Source organism: Ovis aries, chromosome 18, assembly GCF_016772045.2.
Source record: "Ovis aries strain OAR_USU_Benz2616 breed Rambouillet chromosome 18, ARS-UI_Ramb_v3.0, whole genome shotgun sequence".
Classification (NCBI taxonomy): domain Eukaryota; kingdom Metazoa; phylum Chordata; class Mammalia; order Artiodactyla; family Bovidae; genus Ovis; species Ovis aries.
In genome coordinates, this window is record NC_056071.1 from 25,248,146 (window position 1) to 25,268,350 (window position 20,205).

General features: G+C 43.1%; 1 protein-coding gene across 1 annotated transcript in view; it reads right to left on the minus strand.

Annotated features, from left to right (window-relative positions):
• The window catches only part of TRPM1 (transient receptor potential cation channel subfamily M member 1), a 76,608-nt gene that overhangs the window by 8,361 nt on the left and 48,042 nt on the right, over positions 1–20,205 (minus strand). Inside the window, exons 18-25 of the mRNA XM_060401392.1 lie at positions 19,952–20,074; positions 19,401–19,532; positions 16,494–16,622; positions 12,812–13,063; positions 11,154–11,328; positions 8,645–8,789; positions 5,162–5,364; positions 4,097–4,229 (exon numbers count right to left, since the gene is read on the minus strand). Of these exons, the coding sequence (XP_060257375.1) occupies positions 4,097–4,229; positions 5,162–5,364; positions 8,645–8,789; positions 11,154–11,328; positions 12,812–13,063; positions 16,494–16,622; positions 19,401–19,532; positions 19,952–20,074 (1,292 nt within the window). The remainder of the gene's footprint in view (positions 1–4,096; positions 4,230–5,161; positions 5,365–8,644; positions 8,790–11,153; positions 11,329–12,811; positions 13,064–16,493; positions 16,623–19,400; positions 19,533–19,951; positions 20,075–20,205) is intronic.

Consider the following 20,205-nt stretch of genomic DNA (forward strand, 5'->3'; position numbering starts at 1 on the left):
TGTGATGGCCTAGTGGGGTGGGATGGGAGGTGGGAGGGAGGCTTAAGAGGGAGGGGATATATGTATACTTATAACTAATTCACTTTGTTCTACAGCAGAAACCAGCACAACACTATAAAGTAATTATCCTCCAATTAAAAATAAAAATTAAAAAAAAATGAGGTCCAAATTCACATTCTCATGGTAAGAGTCCTGTGTGTCTTTGCAAAGGACAGAACACAGACATTGGGAGCTCTGTAGTAAGCCAGTTATTAAAACTCATTTTTTGTACAGTCATTGTTTTATGTGAAACAATCACCCTTTACCTGCAAGGCATCTCACAAATTATATGGGAACGTTTCCTTAATGATAGAGTTAAAAGGTAACATAAAAACATAATGTTAGTGGAGCAACCAGGTCCGGTTCCTACTTGACAAGACCCATGTTTCAAGATTGCATGGTCATCTATGTTGAGTTCTAAGACTATTCCTACCCTGTCATTTCATTCCAGGTCTATAGATCATAGAGTTGTCTCATCCAGCCAAAATTCAGCTATTTTAATTCCCATCTGCTTCTTCGTATGGGGCTGCCTTTTAAGTTTAGTAATTGTAGGGAGAACACCCAGGGTGGCACCTGGTTGTGCTTACTTATGGAGTTTTTATATGTGAAAGACTAAACAAAGAACAATACTTGAGTCTTCAATCTTCTGTACTCATTCTTTTCAGTCAGCAAAAGACTTAGTAATCACTGAAGAATATTAAGTTCTCCGGGATTCTGTCTCCATGCCACATCATTTATACACAGCAGCTTGGCCAGGCACACCTCAAACCTTGGATTCTAGAATTCAGGTCATCTAAATCATTAACCTTTCCTGACTCTGTTCTCTGCTCTGGCCAGACTCTGGTCAGGCCCTCAGAGAAGCTCTTATTGATACCCTAGGTTGTTTCTCCCTTACTTCCAACATAGTAGTGACTGTCCCTAAGCCTTCATCCATCATGACCAGGACTACAGGGCTGGACAGGGATAAACAGGGCTGGAGGTGATGTAATATGTTTTGCTGCCATTTGTGAACCCTGACATCACCATGGAACCTGCACTGACTGGTTCTCAGCAGCCCAGGCCACCATCAGCCTCCCTTTTGCTGTACCCCAAGCATCATTCACTTTCTGCATCCTTGCCATCAGGTTGAGAGGCATGGAGCCACATTGACTTGACACAATACAGAGTCACAACTGGGTTGTCACTACTGCCACCAGGCAACCTCTTGGTTAATGACATTCCTACTGTATTTCCCCTCAAGGTGAACTCAGATCCTCCTTCTGGCTTCAAGTCTGTAATGTTGCTGGGTCATTCTTTCTCCCCATTCCTACTGCTTCTTCTTACAATTCGAATTTTCCATTTGTATAAAACTCTTGGCCTCTCTCTAGCCTTTCATTTACTCTTGACAAAAACTGATTTTCTGGAGTGGGGACCAGGATATGAGTGTACTTCTCTCACTCTCTCTCTCTCTCTCTCTGGGAGCCTACTGCTTGCAGGGAGTGTGGGTTCTCATTTTGTCAGAGTCATGGAGTAAGCTTAGCAGGGGAGAAGACGGCGTGGGCTGTGGGCTCCTGGAGCTGCCTGTGCCTGGGTGAGGACAGGAGTGTGTATTTGGCAAGACCTGATCCACATCCTCTAGCACAAAATGTATTACTAATAAAGCTGATGTTTTTAATCTCAGTCCAATGTCTGCAATGATCTCCGATTTGGCTCTCAAAGTCACATAAGGAGCGAGATTGTCATTTACCAGACGCAGTGAAACTCCACCACTTCATCCCACTCCTCTTCTATCATCTAAGCATCCTTGACTCTAATGAATTTATAAAATTAAGACTTTCAGGTAAGCTCTTCCCCCACCTTCCCCACTTCTATGTGGACGGCATTCTCTCCATCAGAGGAATTACCACCTCCTTTCTAAGACTGATCATTCTTTCAGGTCTTTTTGCAGTTACTGTCTTGTTTCTCTTCGTTATGTCTTTGTTAGAAGCATCTTTCTTACCAGCATCTTCTCTTCCTGGTACTTGGGAAGAGGATACCAAAGATCACCAAAAGATCAATTGCTGATTTCTCATTAAGCCGACAGGAAACCCAAGACCTTCACAAGATCCTCCTCCCACATTGCTCCCCAGTCCTGGTTAAGGGTGAAGGAAAGCCACTTTCTCCTGGACCCCCTCCTCTTTCTGTCTCTGGAATCTACCTGTGATTCAGCCAAGAAAGCGTCAACAAAGGGAAGTGGAGGGGCAGGAATGTGCTCCCGTCACCCTGAGAACACAGCCAAGGGAAATGGAAAGCATTGTGTTTTTACTACCTTCCCACCCGCTGCCACCAGCCCCAGCACACTTTCATTCCTCTTACGTGTGCAAGGAGCCCCAAGAGGAAAATGCAATTTGGCAGCAACCTGATAATCACATTCCTGGAGCCTTGATCCAAGAATGGTAAAAATCCAAACAATGCTGGGAAAGGGAGAGGGGGCCAGGCAGGGTGAAAGAGCACTGTTCCCATGGTAAATCACCGCCTGTGATTACAGTCAAGTTAACGTATAACTAAAACGTGGAGATTAGGTTATAAGATGAGGCACCTTATCCTTCTCATACAGAAACCATTTTTTATCATCTTGAAAGGTTAGTGATTACTAGTAAAATAGCAAAGAAGTGTCTCAAAGTTTTATTGAAAAGTATTAAGGCCAAAAGTTGGTGTAGATAACCCTTGAGTTTGGCTGGTAGAATTATTAATACAAGGTGACTAGGTGTATGAGTGGGGAGGGGACAGAACCCTGCAGCTGCCTGAGGCACCATCCCTCCTGTGGCCTGGGGCAGAGTCGGTGGCCTAAACACACACCAGGAAGACTTCATTGTGTATCATGTATTCTCTTGTAATTGCTGGGGCCCCTGATTGGGAATTATGTGCTGACATATTCTTTTGACATTGTACCATGTTTTTAAGTTTCTCGGTACACACATGTATATCAGACATGAAATACATGGTTTCAGAAAACTTTAATGCTCAAGACTCCAGGGTAGAAGGGGACTTCCCCAGTGGTCCAGTGGCTAAAACTCTGCTCTCCCAATGGAAGGGGCCCAGGTTTGATCCGTCGTCAGGGAACTAGATCCCACGTGCCTTGACTAAGAGTTCTCATGCTGCAACTAAAGATCCTGCATGCTGCAATGAAGATCGAAGCTCCCCAGTGCCACAACTAAGACCTGTTACAGCCAAAATAAAATAAATAAAATTTAAAAAGAATGATGCTCCAGAATCCCCTTAGGCACGGCTCCCTCGCTATGCTCATCCTTCAAGTCTTTGGAATGATGTCTTATCAATTCTCATGCACTTTAACAAGCTTCAGTTGCTTTTATGAAGTGATCAAGGTTCTTAAAGATTATAAAATGCGGAAAAAAAAATGTCCATAGTGTGGGTTGATTGTTCTTGTCCACCTTTGCTAGTTGCTCTGTGGTGTGCTGCTGCAGGAAGTGCAATACTACAAAGCATAGAACAAGTCCCTCTCTGTCCCTCCCAGACCTGCCTTCCTCTAATTGACTGACTCCCAAGCTACAGTTCATGTAGCTTGTAAGTGATGATGCTGATCTTGATGGGTAGCCAGGACAGATGACTGCCCTTCCTGTACCTCTGTTCCCTGAGGGTGGAAAGGTGATGGGAAGGAGCAAGGAGGGCACAGTCAGGATGAGGAAGTCAACCTGGGGACAGACCACCCTTGGCTAAGGCAACAGCATTTGTCAAGAGCGGGGAGAAACGTCCCCAACAGTTACACGGCCCTGCAGCTGATGGTTCTCCCCATGTATTGAATTGTAAAGGCACCCATTTCGGGGCTGGGGAAGAACTGTCACAGTTTTGTTTGTTTTGGTTTGGTTTTGGCCTGGGATATTTGCGATAGATGTCATCATTCACTTCTTTATACAATGTATAAGCATCATTTGGAACATTCACACTATTTTAGGGAGGGAAACGCATTAAAAAGCCAAAGTTGGGTCAATAGGAGAACTGCAAGTGAATGTTAAATCGAACTCGATGTCCCCCTCGGCCCTGATGCCCCGCTCCCCCGGTGGCCATGCCCCAGGTGCACCTCTCGCAGGTTACACGGATGCGTTCCTCGCTGGAAGACTGCTGCTCATCCTCCTTCTCCTGGAAGTGCTCCCGGACGCACTGCTCCTCAAACTCGTGCAGCCTCTTCAGCTCCTCGTCGCTGAGAAACAGCTCTATGCATAAGCAGAAGAGGTTACCACGTGAGACATCAGCCAGGTAGATGCGTCCTAGTGATTTTCACAGGCCGCCTTTAATCAAGCTCATTTCCCTATCCCTTGCAGGCAGCACCCTGCCTCCTGGACTGGTTATCACACAAAGACTCTGTAATATCAGTGATCATCTTTCCATTGGAGATGAACAGCTCACTTTTAATAAAAATTTTTATTGAGGTATGCATGCTAAGTCACTTTAGTCCTGTCTGATTCTTTGCGATCCTATGGACTGTAACCTGCTAGATTCCTCTGTCCAGGGAATTCTCCTGGCAAGAATATTGGAGTGGGTTGCCACTCCTCCAGAGTATTGAGGTATAATTGATTTATAATACTGTGTTAATTTCTGCTGTACAGCAGAGTGACTCAGTTATACACACATTTTTTTCATATTCTTTTCTATTATGGTTTATCACAGGGTATTAAATATAGTTTCCTGTGCTCTACCGTAGGATCTTATTGTTTTTCTATCCTATATATACCAGTTTGCATCTGCTAATCCCAAGCTCCCAACTGGTTCCTTTAACTGAAATTTCAAATTTCAAGCACAGAGCGTCTGGCTGCGTCTGCTGGGTTGCATGACACCTAAACAGCTCACTTTTTAACACAACTCAAATTGCTGCTATTTGGAATGTGAAACCAAGCATTTTCTGGAAAATGTTTTCCATATATCTTATGGATAGAGGCAAGGTGGCAGGAATATTTTCCCATTCTCCTTAAGTGTAACACAGTAAAACATTTGGAAAGGAACAATGGGTTTATAGAGAAAAGTTATTTTCAAGAACTCTCTCAATTTTTCATCCCCTCAGGAGTGGACTTTCAGTGATATTAATTAGTAATAAACTAACGGGTATCCAATTGTAACTCCTTAGAAACTCGCCCAGGATAGCACATACTCAATCCACGATCCTGTTCGTCTTGGTCCCCTTCTCGTTTCTTCCTGCAGCGACGGCTGAGACGCATGATGATAATGTAGATGTGGCTTAAAATGATCATTGGTGGAGGCAGGACAGGCCGGTCATGAAATGTCATGATTAGCTGATAACGCTGGAATTTCCACACTTGGTTAGATATTGACTTCACTTCAAAGAAGGTATTGCTTTAAAAAGATTACAGGTTTAGTTAGCTAGATTACTTAAAAAAATTTTTTTTATCGTGACAAAAGTCACATAATATAACCATATGGTCATATAGTAAACAAAAGTCATGTAATATAATCATATTGGACCTAGAGTGTGTCATACAGAATTAAATAAGTCAAGAAGAAAAACAAATACTGTGTATTTATGCATATATGTAGAATCTAGAAAAATGGTACAGAGGAACCTATTTGCAAAGTTGTATTACTTTTTTAGCACTAGAATAAGTATTTTAATTTTTAATTTTTAAAATTGGAGTATAATTGCTTTACAATGTTATGTATACATGTAGCTGATTCACATTGCTGTACAGCAGAAAATAACACAAAGTTGTAAAGCCATTGTATTACTTTTGATTGTGATTTCCCAGAACAATCAGAGTTACTCACACTGAATTGAAAATATGCAATAAAATGGCCTTTTGGTTCCATTCTAGGAATTAGGGCTGACTTCTAGATGACTTGTCTTTTGGTTTGTCTATCAGTGTGGCTTGTCTACATTGAAGGGCATTTTACTTGTATAAATAATTAAGAATGAAGGGTATTGAGATTGTTATCCCCTACTTTCTTGAAAAACCACACCCTAGTCTACAGACTGCTCCAGATATTTTATTTCATATAGTTAAAGATATGAGCCATTCAGCTAGGCATTTTGAAGTATTTAAACTTTCAATTCAGTCATAAAACTAGTTGACTACAGTTTTTTGGAACTGAGTTCATTAATTATTGAACATTTTTTATTGAAGGTGCATTATTTTGGATATTCAGTTCACTTCAGTCACTCAGTCGTGTCTGACTCTTTGCAACCCCATGAATCGCAGCATGCCAGGCCTCCCTGTTCATCACCATCTCCCGGAGTTCACCCAGACTCACGTCCATTAAGTCTGTGATGCGATCCAGCCATCTCATCCTCAGTCGTCCCCTTCTCCTCCTGCCCCCAATCCCTCCCAGCATCAGAGTTTTTTCCAGTGAGTCAACTCTTCTCATGAGGTGGCCAAAGTACTGGAGTTTCAGCTTTAGCATCATTCTTTCCAAAGAAATCCCAGGGTTGATCTTCAGAATGGACTGGTTGGATCTCCTTGCAGTCCAAGGGACTCTCAAGAGTCTTCTCCAACACCACAGTTCAAAAGCATCAATTCTTCAGCACTCAGCCTTCTTCACAGTCCAACTGTCCCATCCATACATGACCACAGGAAAACCATAGCCTTGACTAGACAGACCTTAGTTGGCAAAGTAATGTCTCTGCTTTTTAATATGCTACCTAGGTTGACAGAACCTGGTCCACTGGAGAAGGGAATGGCAAGCCACTTCAGTGTTCTTGCCTTGAGAACCCCATGAACAGTATGAAAAGGCAATATGATAGGATACCAAAAGAGGAACTCCCCAGGTCATTAGGTGCCCAATATGCTACTGGAGATCAGAGGAGAAATAACTACAGAAAGAATGAAGGGATGGAGCCAAAGCAAAAACAATACCCAGTTGTGGATGTGACTGGTGATAGAAGCAAGATCCGATGCTGTAAAGAGCAATATTGCATAGGAACCTGGAATGTCAGGTCCATGAATCAAGGCAAATTGGAAGTGGTCAAACTAGAGATGGCAAGGGTGAACGTCGACATTCTAGGAATCAGCAAACTAAAATGGACTGGAATGGGTGAATTTAACTCAGATGACCATTATATCTACTACTGTGGGCAGGAATCCCTCAGAAGAAATGGAGTAGCCATCATGGTCAACAAAAGAGTCTGAAATGCAGTACTTGGATGCAGTCTCAAAAACGACAGAATGATCTCTGTTCGTCTCCAAGGCAAACCATTCAATATCACAGTTATCCAAGTCTATGCCCCAACCAGTAATGCTAGAGAAGCTGAATTTGAATGGTTTTATGAAGACCTACAAGACCTTTTAGAACTAACACCCAAAAAAGATGTCCTTTTCATTATAGGGGACTGCAATGCAAAAGTAGGAAGTCAAGAAACACCTGGAGTAACAGGCAAATTTGGCCTTGGAATGCAGAATGAAGCAGGGCAAAGACTAATAGAGTTTTGCCAAGAGAATGCACTGGTCATAGCAAACACCCTCTTCCAACAACACAAGAAAAGACTCTACACATGGACATCACCAGATGGTCAACACTGAAATCAGATTGATTATATTCTCTGCAGCCAAAGATGGAGACGCTCTATACAGTCAACAAAAACAAGACCGGGAGCTGACTGTGGCTCGGATCATGAACTCCTTATTACCAAATTCAGACTTAAATTGAAGAAAGTAGGGAAAACCGCTAGACCATTCAGGTATGACCTAAATCAAATTTTGGATATTAGGTTGGTACAATCTTTGTCTTCTTTTAGCTTCCAGCAGAAGGCAGTAAACCTACAATTGTTGGAATCCTGATCAAGTGTGTGGTCTACACGAGGTCCTTAGAAAAGCCAGCTAACCTCTGTCAACCTTCATTTTCTCATCTGTTAAGTCAGGAGTGTAACCATATTCTCTCCAGTGCCTTGGTCAGCTCTGAGAGTCTCTATTTCTGTGAGGGATTTTTCTCTCATATTTTTCATCTTAGAAGCTAAAATAGTTTTTTCAACATTTATTAAACATGGTCACATCCTCAATGCATCATGCCAAGAGGGGCAAGTTTTACAAGAAACTGGACTGTGAATTTTAAGCCATTTCTTTCCTAGGTCACTTTATCTTCTATTCAGTAAATTATAAGAAAAATATTTCATGTAATAAATAGTACAGTAATTGTCATGGTTGTTCATTGGCTAAGTCGTGTCTGACTCTTTGTGACCCCATGGACTGCAGCATGCCAGGCTTCCCTGTCCTCCACTATCTTCTGGAGTTTGCTCAGGTTAGTATCCAGTGTTTGCCACAGCCTATAAAATTAGCTTTGCTTTTGTGCCTCTGATCATAAATTCAAGACTCAACTTGATAAATCTTTCTATCTCAAGAGACTTTCATCTGAGGAAATACTTTCATTAGATTAAAATTCATACCAAAGTGTTAAAATACAAACTAAGATTGAATGTAAATATATTTAGGTGTCAACTCTTTATTTAGGAATGTATGAAGTCTGACTGTGGTTGAACAAAAAGGACTGCAAAAAAAAATTTGTATACATTTGAAAGCCCTAGTGGATTCCATGTAAACACCAGGCAGCCTCAGAGGTTTCTGAGGTTAGACTGAAAATCTGTAAAGTAGTAAATAGTAAGCACACGGTCATCAGCTGTGACACGCACTTGAAAACAGCGATGAGCAGGTTCACAAGCAGGATGTTGGCCACTAGCAGGTAGCAGGCCATGATGGCAGGCGTGAGCCAGGCACCCGGGATGCAAGGGGGGAGCCGCTTGCCTTCCTCATCGTACTGGTTGTCACCACAAGGAGCTGAAATGAGAGTTTGTCTTTTTGTGCTTGATTTTCACATAGAATGGAAAGATTAATAACTGACCTATGCTATTAAAGGACCTATTTCTTTTTTACTGTGATTTTTTTTCTGATTTCCTAATCAGTAATTTTCCATGTGAAAGATATCGACTCATACAAAGGAGATAAGAAACTCATTTCTGCACTCAGAGTTAGTCTTAACTTGTCATATTTATAAATATTTTCTCATTTCTGCATTATGTTTTTCAATCTACAGTGAAGATATATAATGAAAAAATGTGTTCTTCATCTTTAAGCAGACACATCTGTCTTTATGGGTTGTTTTTTTTTTTTTCACTGTTAACCATTAGAAAGTGATTGGGTCTTCTAATTATGTAATATTAACTTACGTTGTCTTCTTGATCATTAACTTTGAAAATGATTTTATTATGAGGTAGGAGGTAAGTATCCTCTCTAGGCTCAAATTCATTAATTGACTATTCTGTGCTCTGAAAAACAATCTATTTTCTCTCTGCTTATATGAAATGCTACTTTGATCCTATGGGACTTATTTTCTGAAGAAAAAGATAGGATGATCCTAAGAGTCATTAATGACGTAATATCCATGAATTCACAGTCTACTTATTTTTCACTTCCTATTTTAAAAAAGCACTGATACCAGAAAACAAGTATTTGAAACCAGCATACAACTCTGGGTAATTAGCTGAGGAAGAGACTTTAATTAATACACACATTCCATAGACTAGAGTCATCAATTATGTGTAAACTTACGATTAATTTCCATGGCGTAGACTATAGAGTGATTGGATAGCAGCATTTTATTTTTTTAGTTTTGACAGGAAGGAAGAAAAGAAAATAAGACAGTTGAGAGAAATGTCAAACAAATGATGAGTAATATAAGAACTGTTTTGCTGTCAAGAAATGCAAAGTATTCAAGGGAATTACACATTCACACTTGGAAACAGTGATCTACTTAGGAGAATTGTGCACATTATTAGTTCTAGGAAATATATGTATATATATTTCATGAATATTTATTTTATGATGTCATAAGCAATAGCTAAAGCTCACTAGTTTAAAAGACTGTGAAAAAGACGTGAGGCTACTGACAGATGATCATTTTAATGTGTAGGTTGACCAATCAAACATCCCCTGTATGCCAACCCAAATACCTCATAAGCACAAATAAATACAAAATTACTATGAAGTAATCAGATCAAGAATTGAAAATCTACATTTCCCACTGTTACTGAAAATAGCCTCAAGTTTGCCTCTTCATTTTCTGTTTTACCCAATTTAATTAAAAAATATTACAACTTACATCTAGATCCAGGGGACTTTTTCCACATTTATGTATGTTTACTGAAGCTAATATTCTTTTGAAACCAAATTAGATTTTTATGTTCTGGTTTACCAAGCTACAAACACATCCACTAATTGACTCTGAGATAATCATGATAAAAATGTGGTCTGAATCACATGACGAAATGCAGTAGGTGGAAGGCATTTGTGTGAACTGGTTATCAGTCTCACCTAGTGAAGATACACTGAACAACCCTGCATCTCCTACAACGCAAGGATATTCAAAACCTTCTAGTCTAAAGAAGCTTCTGCTTCTACTGGAAGTAGTAGCCATGGTACTGTACCTGGCGCTTTTTGACAGAACACAATATGCAAATTGAAATATGCAGTGTGAATATGAATATGGGTCTGAAGCTACTTGTTCACTGATAATGCAGTAACTGTCCAGGTGAAATCATGTAAGCTCATTTGAACTTCACTTCCCTATAACACAAGAGACACTGTGACCTACCAATTCAGCTTGGGCAGAGCTGGGGCCTGCATTCCCCAGAAATCCATGTAAGATTGCAGCTCATCTCCTCTGCTAACATCCATATTACTGTTGATAATACAAAAATAGCACCTCAGGAGTGAGGAGGAGATGCACAGCTACATGGAAAAGGAACTGTGAAGCCTGAACAGGATGACACAAGGCACTAATCACCTTCATGCTCACTGTCTCATTTGGCTGAAATAACACCACGAGCTCTATCTTGGGGCAGAAAGAGATTTAGGTTGAAGAAAAATTAGGATGTTGGCATTGGGACCACATTCATGTGTAGAATGTGCTCAAGGGATGTGAGACTCAGAATTCCAGGGAATGGTTCTCAGAGTAGAAGATTGGCATCTCAGAAAATCTGTATTTCATAATCTGTACTGATTTCTTCATAAAATAATTGGACGCCTATGACAGAATAAAAAATACTTTACTCCCAAATTAACACAGCTTCTTCCATTAATTTGGAACTGATCATCTGCCTCAGGAAGCAGGGAAGAGAATCTTACTATGAATTCTATTCTTACGGTCTATCTGGTCTGCAAACACCTCCCCGTAGATCATCCAGTAGGGCATGTAGAAGATGTTCCGGGCCAGTTTCCAAGAAGGTTCTTCATCTGGATGCAAGATGGCTTGACGGGCTACTCCAAAACTCATCAGCACCACTAGCATGATGACCACGAAATACAGCATGTCAATCATCTGAGGAGAGAGGAAATGGGCCAAGTCCACCTGGTTCATTACTGTGTGCTCCCCTCAGAGACTTCATGAGTGCTTAATTAGGATGGAGGAAGCTTCTTTCCCCCTCTCCCTGCCATCCATGGGCTACTAGTTCTTGTATTCCATGCAACACATACACCTTATTCTAGAACACTGCCACTCCCATCTCCTGCTCTCAATCTTTCTTCTCCTCGCTTGTGTATGTGTTAGTTGCTCAGTCATGTCTGACTCTTTGCAACCCCATAGACTGTACCCCACCAGGCTTCTCTGTTCTTGGAATTCTCCAGGCAAGAATACTTGAATGGGTAGTCATTCCCTTCTCCAGGGGATCTTCCCAACACACAGGGATCAAACTCAGGTCTCTAGCATTGCACGTGGCTTCTCTACCATCTGAGCCACCAGTGAAGCCCCTCCTCTCTTGTTACCCATAACAAATTCCTCTAGTAACTACGACTGCAAGTAGAGAAAGAGAACCATTATGGGAAAACAGGAATTTGTAAGGGAAACTCAGGGGTAAGAAGAGGAGATGTCTAAGGGGGTATAAGATGGTGAGTTGAGAGTGTATACTAATGTTCGTTCATTATACAAACGGTGAGTTGTTACAGTGAGTAATGCTCTGGCTCCTATGGATACTGGCCTTGTGTAATTCTTAATTTTGAACATCCCTGAAGATGAGAGCCCTGACTGGGATCACCTAGACTATATGTTCCTTCCCTCAAAACCACTTGCCATACAAAGAGTTATTCCTAAGCTTGAAAGATGTCCTGTCCTTTAGGACCAGTCCTAACCCTGAGACTATTTTAAGTGATATAAGGATGGTTCATTCTTAGTTGCATATTCTATAGCCTCTTCTGGATAAATGTTGCCATGGATTTGTCTTGACTTCATCCCCTGCATTGCCTGTGTCCACTCGGTGAGGAATCTGCCTACAACGCAGGAGATGTGGAATGCAGGAGACGCAGATTCAATCCCTAGGTTAAGAAAATACCCTGGAGAAGGAAATGGCCACCCACTCCAGTATTCTTGCCTGGAAAATTCCACAGACAGAGGAGCCTGGCGGGCTACAGTCCATGGGATTGCAGTCAACCAGGACTGACTGAGCACTGAGCAAGTGATATGTTACTCCAGTCTAGAGTGTGTGATCTGAAAACTGTCTGGAGTTGCGGTGGAGGAGTGACTGCACCCACCTGTTTGTCTCTGGCTTCTACAACATGTTAGGAGACTAACCATTGGGTTATCGACAGAAATACATATACATACAGTAGGCCCTTAACTCTTGTTTGTCAACTGGATTTAATTAAGTGATCAATATGTAGAAGAGCTTAAAGCAAAGAACATTTCCTGTAAGAAACCAATTGCTGGGGAAAGATCAAATGAAACGTCACAGAGTCACGCCTGAGGCCTGACCCCAGGTCCTAACCAACAGCCTTGTGCTTGCAGTTCCTCATGGGCCATCAGCACTAACCATCTTTCCGATCATCATCACGTAGGGTCCCAGGTACTTGTTGACACCAAAGATGTCCAGGACACGGATGTACCAGAAGATGATGTCCACACAGTAGATCACGCGGCCGTAGCCCATGTAAGGCTGCTTCTGGAGGCGAAGGATGGCTCCAATCATGAACATGGAAATGGCCACAAGGTCTGTGATATTCCAATACTCCTGCAGCCAAACTTTTATTTTCTGGCTTAGTTTACCCGGTTCTGACATGAGGATCTGAAAAGAAATGCCAAACAACAACAACAACAAAAAAAGACAACAGGGAGAGTGGTTTTGGAAGCTTAACCTTAGAATCCTGGGTATGGAGGGCTGGAGCAGCATTCCAGGGGCTTCCCCTGAACCGCAGTGGCTCAGACAGTAAAGAATCTGCCTGCAATGTGGGCAAACTGGGTTCGATCCCTGGGTTGGGAAGATCCCCTGGAGGAAGGCATGGCAATCTGCTCCAGTATTCTTGCCTGGAGAATCCAACAGACAGAAGAGCCTGGTGGGCTACAGTCCATGGGGTCATAAAGAGTCAGACATGACTGAGCACCTAAGCACAGCACAGCAGCATTCCAGGGCACCTGGTCCCCCTTCCTGCTCGAGATTTCTAAGTACTCATCTTCTCAGTCAGATAAAATATCTAGAAAGGGAAATTCCACAAGACGCCTTTAGATTCCTAGTTTCACAAACTCTCAGGAAATGCCTTCTGAGTTATGTCCCTCTGGCCATAATGAAAGCAGCTGCCTTTTGACCCCTTTTCCAATTTTCTGGACACGTGCCGGTGAGCCCATGTTCCAGAGTTGGTCCAGGAAGAAAACCCCAGAGCAGAGATAAACCTATGTGCTCCCACAGAGGGGCATCCATCCACAGGAAACGGAGGGACTGGGATAGGACGGGTAAATCAGCCCAAATTCCTTTGTAACTCGGAGATGAGAAGTCAGGGGAAAGCTGAGCTTCATTTTCTCCTGCTTGAGATCTTACCCTTTCAAAGTTACCACAGCTTAAAAGAACACTTTCTCAGAGGCTTTCCTAGTGGCCCAAAGGATAAAGAATATGCCTGCAATGCAGGAGACCCAGGTTCAATCCCTGGGTTGGGAAGATCTCTTGGAGAAAGGAATGGCAACCCACTCTAGGACGCTTGCCTGGAGAATTCCATGGACAGGGGAGCCTGGTAGGCTACAGTCCATGGGGTCATAAGGAGTTGGACATGACTGAGTGACTAACACACACACACATCTTTGTCGGCAAAGTGATGTCTCTCCTCAGAGTAGAACTGAAAATATTTAACAAGCAGCATGCAGGGGCACACACAAAGCAAACATAGATGTAGCTATGGTGTGCAGCAGGGTGGAGTCTTTAAAGGTGGTGCCCCTTTAGCTATGGAGTTTCTTGATAGGTCCTGGGGACCCCAGGGGTGGAATGGGGTGGGAGCTATTCATAATCCAACTCAGAAGGCATTCACTAGTTTGAGAACTCATGCACTCTGACTTATGCCTGCTGCTCTCTTTCCTATAACTGAGGGTGGGGGGCAAGGACAATGGGCTCTTTGCAGTAAAGAACAATGTCTTAGCATAGGGCTGGTGCTCAGTGAGCTCACAGTAGCACTAGAGATGGCACGCAGGCCACTTGGGAAGTCCCTGTTGTAGCATGCACAGAGTTTGAATGAAGCCCAGGTAGAAAAGAAAGAAGTGTAGGAGATGGGTCGTAACATTTTAGACCTGGCACTTTTCATTTGGGGCTGTCATCAGACTGACAGCATGTAATTAGCTCTCCTGGGAAGAAGTTGCCAGTAATAATTTTTCAGTTCAGTGAAAGGGTCAATACAAAAAATATATTGCAAAATAAATAATACTGCTTCTCTTTCAGTGGGAGAAAGAATACGAAATTCTGCTGTGTGTTATCTCAAGTTCATTTCTTCTTGGGTTCAGTTCAGTTCAGTCGCTCAGTCGTGTCCGACTCTTTGTGACCCCATGAATCGCAGCACGCCAGGCCTCCCTATCCATCACCAACTCCCGGAGTTCACTCAAACTCATGTCCATCGAGTCAGTGATGCCATCCAGCCATCTCATCCTCTGTCGTCCCCTTCTCCTCCTGCCCCCAATCCCTCCCAGCATCAGAGTCTTTTCCCATGAGTCAACTCTTTGCATGAGGTGGCCAAAGTACTGGAGTTTCAGCTTTAGCATCATTCCTTCCAAAGAACACCCAGGCCTGATCTCCTTTAGAATGGACTAGTTGGATCTCCTTGCAGTCCAAGGGACTCTCAAGAGTCTTCTCCAATGCCACAGTTCAAAAGCATCAATTCTTTGGCGCTCCCCTTTCTTCACAGTCCAACTCTCACATCCATACATGACCACTGGAAAAACCATAGCCTTGACTAGGCGGACCTTTGTTGTTGCTATTTAGTCTTGCAGTTATGTCCAACTCTTTGCGACCCCATGGACTGTAGCCTGCCAGGCTCCTCTGTCCATGGAATTTCCCAGGCAAGAATACTGGAGTGGATTGCCATTTCCTTGGATGTAAGCTTTCCCTTTATAAGCTGATATAATGAGCTGAAACCTGTAGGTGATATTAGAAAGAAAAGGACCTGGCCCACACTTTTTCTGCCACCTGCAAAGACTGCCCTCTCAGATATGTGAGTTTCAAGTCCCCGTGATATGAGCCGTGCATGAACTGGTGTCCTTTTTCAACACTTCATTGAAAACCTTGTTTCCTGTGTTTGCAGCAGATGTGCTGGAAGCCTACCCAGAGGTGCTGGAGGCTTCCTCTGGGTGGGGGTGCCCAGCCCCCACCTGCTGCAAGGGCCACTGTTCCCTCCCACTTGCCCCCTTGGGCAATGGGAGCCCTTACCCAGAAGCCCCGCTGGCTGACTCATGTGGGTATGAAACTCAGGTCCCTTTGGTCAAGATGGAACAGACTCTACAGTACTGAATACACTCAGAGTCCCCTGCCAATGAGGCCAGGGACAGATTGCACTGAAGCCACACCTCCCTCAGCCCTGTCCCCTCTCCGGCCTGACCACCCTGCTCCTTCTCCCCGCTCTCCTGGAAGCTCTCCTTTAATAAACCACTTGCACAAAAATCCCCACCTCAGATGGAGGAAGACCCAGCTAGTACAGGGTGGTTCAAAGTCCTAAGTTACAAGAAAAATGTCGTCTCCTACATCTCCCTGTCTACGTTCAACTCCCAGAAAATGGAGCCCCAATTTGTACCCAGTTGGAGTCATGGGTTTATCTTAGGTACCTGGCAGAATTCCTGCTGCTTTTACAGGCCCTGAGACTTGTTTTTTTTTTTTATCACTAAACACCATCTACTCTACTTTGTGTTCTGATTTCCAAGTTCAGTTTCAGTTTGAAACAGAAGGCATATAAATCTGCGAGGGAACAGAATCAATTTGGGATTGTGACACCTGGAAAGAAAACATCCAGGGCACTTGGGATTTACATGACTCATTTTTGCAATAAGAAGCAACTTATGAGGACTTCTCTGGTGATCCAGCGATTAGGACACTGTATTTTCATTGTAGGGGGCACAGGTTCAATTCCTGCCGGGTAACTAAGATCCTGCATGCCTTGTGGCCAAAAAGAATTTAAATAAATAAATAAATAATCTACATCTGAATTGAAGTCACTGGTGGGTGGGGCTGGGACAGGTCTTCAGAGCATCACCTCCCGAATCTTCTCCAAGGCCAGGCTCAGGATGTAGGAGATGACGATCCACTCCTGGAGGCAGGGCCAGCGCTCCATACGCACCAGGATGACGTAGTTGAACAGCAGTAGGTACCCCAGGTAGGATATCTGAAAGACAGAGATGGACAGCAGTGTCTGGGGTAGGGGGTGGGAATCAGAGCCCGGAAAAGCTCTGAAACTCTGTTTCCAGGGGGACAAATCTTCTAAAACAAATTTTCATTTTTAGGTGCACTGAGTCTATTAGAGGAAACCTTCTACTCACATCACAGGTGCAGTAAGAACCTTGAGGCAGATTGGGAGGCATTTTGTACTTTAGCATAATATGCACATTGAAAGTCCATTCTCTAAATGAAAGTATATCTGTTGCTAGTGTCAGCTTCATGGGACTTCCCTTATGGCTCAGCAGTAAAAAATCTGCTTGCCAATGCAAGAGATGCAGGAGACTCATGTTTGATCCCTGGGTCGGGAAGATCCGCTGGAAGAGGAAATGGACAGAGGAGCCTGGTGGGCTACAGTCCAAAGGGTCACAAAGAGTCATACATGTACGCATGCATGCACATCAGCTTCATGGGGAAATTATGAAGTTGCACAAAATTATGATAAATAGAGAAACACTGAATAGCATACTGGTATGCCTTCTACATTCCTGGAAATTGGAAAATGTTACTGACTCCTCCCTGCATTGCTAATTTCCTTCTTCAATCTTCCCACTGCTGATGCACAGGGGAGTTTCAAAAGTGGGGAGGGTAACAATGGGGAATCTGCCCAGCCCTCCCAGCAGTCCTGAGGCCCCTTAATTAGCATCCATATGTCTGTGGTGTGCTGCACCCACAACAGGGTCCCTATCTTTGAGGCATGTAGAGCTGAGTGATACAGGAGTGAGGTATGAGGTTGAGGAAGGTGATCTGAAGATGAGTGAGGTTGATTCACTCCAAACATGAAGAATCTTCAGCTCTAGCCCCTACCCCTCTGGTCTAGGCCCCTTCTAAAGTTTTGGTGGTGTGGGTAAGGTGTGTGCTAGCAACTGATCATTTGTGATTCCCAGTCTTTTTTTTTAATGGCCCCTTCCTGATTGTTTTTTTTTTTTTAATCAGGATACAGGCAGCATCCCATGTCTAGTCTTTGCAGGAGGTTAGAGCGAGAGTTCTCAAAGTTGGGTTGCATTGGGAACCCCTTGTGCTCAGTCATGTCAGTTGTGTTCAACTCTTTGCAACCTCATGGACTCTAGCCTTGCAGGCTCTTCTGCCCATGAGATTCTCCAGGAGAAGAATACTAGAGTGGGTTGCCATTTCCTTTTCCAGGGGCTCTTCCCAGCCCAGGAATTGAACCTGCGTCTCCTGAGCTGTAAAAGCATGCAACCCCCCTCCCCTATATCTGCAGGCTGCATTTAGAGGCCCTGGGGAGACACCCAAGGCTTGTCAGCCTCTTGGCTCCACCCTCTTTATCTACTTGAGCTCAGGTTCTGGGCCTGGGCTCAGAACCACCTGGGCCTCAGCTGGTTCTGACCAGAACAGATGGACAGCTGTGGCTTCAGGTATGGCTGCCAAGAGGTCGGGTGTCCAGGCTCTCACTGGCCTGGGTCCCCATGTAGCCCTGAGGGTGCTGTGCCCTGGAGCTCCGCCTCCACCTTCTGCCTACCCACATCCATCGCCCTGTCCATGGCCTTGGACCTGGCTCCTCACTTTCCATCACCTGCTCATGCCCAGTCACTAATGGAACCACTAATGGCCAGGATCTGCCTGAGATGGGCTGTGCCCTGGTACCTGGGGCTTCACAACCCTCCTGAAGACTGCAGTGATTTCAGGAGGCACAGTGTGCCCACCACCCCTGCTGGGACCACCCACAACCAGCCCAGTTTCCTTCAGAACCTTCCAAACTGCTCCAGTCTCTTTGCCCCACTTCTCCTGCCCATCTGCATGTGTAAGACTGGACAATTCTTACTTCAGGTGCAGTGCCCTCCTAGAGCAATCCAGACAGTGGCCACAGATAGGGCTGTATGAGAGTATGTGGCCACAGTTTGGAGGTCTTGATTCATTCCTCAAATACAGGACTTCATGCTTTGGATTCAACTCTACTCTGAGTGATCCCATCAGTCTTCTGAAAAATAGCATTTGTGAACTTGCTGTCTCAATATGAGTCATCTTTGTTCATTGTTGGACTAGAACTGTATTTTCCTAAGTGTGTATTACTATAAGACATTTGAAAATCCTTCTTCTTAAGGAAATAGGATATGATTATTTGGCTTTATGAAATGGTATATTTAGTCTAGAATGATCACATTCCTGTATATAAATATTATCTATCTAGGTCCAATTTTAGTTGAAGATCTGAGTTAGTCCTACTTCATGTGCATAATTCATTTTAATCCACTGATTTTTTTAACTTTTCATTTTACATTGGAGTGTAGCTGATTAATAATGTTGTGATAGTTTCAGGTAGACATCAAAGGGACTTGGCCATATATATACATGTATCCATGCTCCTCCAAACTCCCCTTCTATCCAGGCTGCCACGTAAAATTTAGCAGAATTTTCCCTGTGCTATACAGTAGGTCTTTGTTGGTTATTCATTTTAAATATAGCAGTGTGTATATGTCCATCCCAAACTATCCCTTACCCCCATCCTCCCCCTCTGGTAACCATAAGTCAGTTTTTTAAGTCTGTGGATCTCTTTCTGTTTTGTCAGTAAGCTCATTTGTATCACTTCTTTTTAGATTCTGCATTTAAGGGATGTTATATAATTTAATTGAGGATCTGAGTTAGTCTCACTTCTATTTGCATAATTCATCTTAATCCATTGAATTTTTTTTTTAAAGCACTTTTTTGAAGAAAAAGAATCATTCTTCTTGATTCTCACACATCTAAAACATGCTAAGGGAGGCCTTACTGTGTAAAACCAGAACTTGACGATGGGGGCATTGTAGAATTCACAGATCTTGGTCCCAATGGGGACACTTCGTTGCTTTTTGTGTTCGTTCTCCTCGTCCCCCTTTCTGGAGCTGACATCTGCATTTGCATCCTGAAAACAGAGCAGAGCACATGGCAAGCAGGCTGCCAGATGGGAAACTCCTGGGACCCTAGCCTCACAGTCAACAGTCAGGCACCTTCCCAAATCAAGGATTATAAAAGTGTTCTGTATTCTTTTTCTTTTGACATACTATTGTGATTTATTAACAACTGAATTTTTCCAATGGCTAATGACAGAAGACAACAAAATTCTGTAAAGCAATTATCCTTCAATAAAAAATAAATTAAAAAAAAGAAAAGGAGTAAAAGATTTGAATAGGCATTTCACCAATGAAGGTATAAGGAAAACAAATAAATACATTAATGATGTTCAACCTCAAATATTCTGTGTTCCTGCAGTGTCTAAATTCACGACAAGAGAAATAGCAACCATTTTGAAGATGAGGGTTGATGGTCGGGGGCATCACTGACCATATTCTCCTCTTCTTTTTCTTTGCCGTCCTCATTTTCCTTGGATGTCTGATAGGAGAAGTCATCATAGGTACGAAAATCCAAAAACAAGATGGTTGGGGGGAGAAGAATCCCCATGATAACCTAGGTGTGTTGAGAAAAGTGGATTTTTAAGCTATGAGAACTCTTGAAAATTTTCCCAGTATAGGTAAAATTTTAAATGATGAGCTTCAGCATTCCTCAGTAAGCTAGCAGCCCTGGAGTGGGTCTGTCTC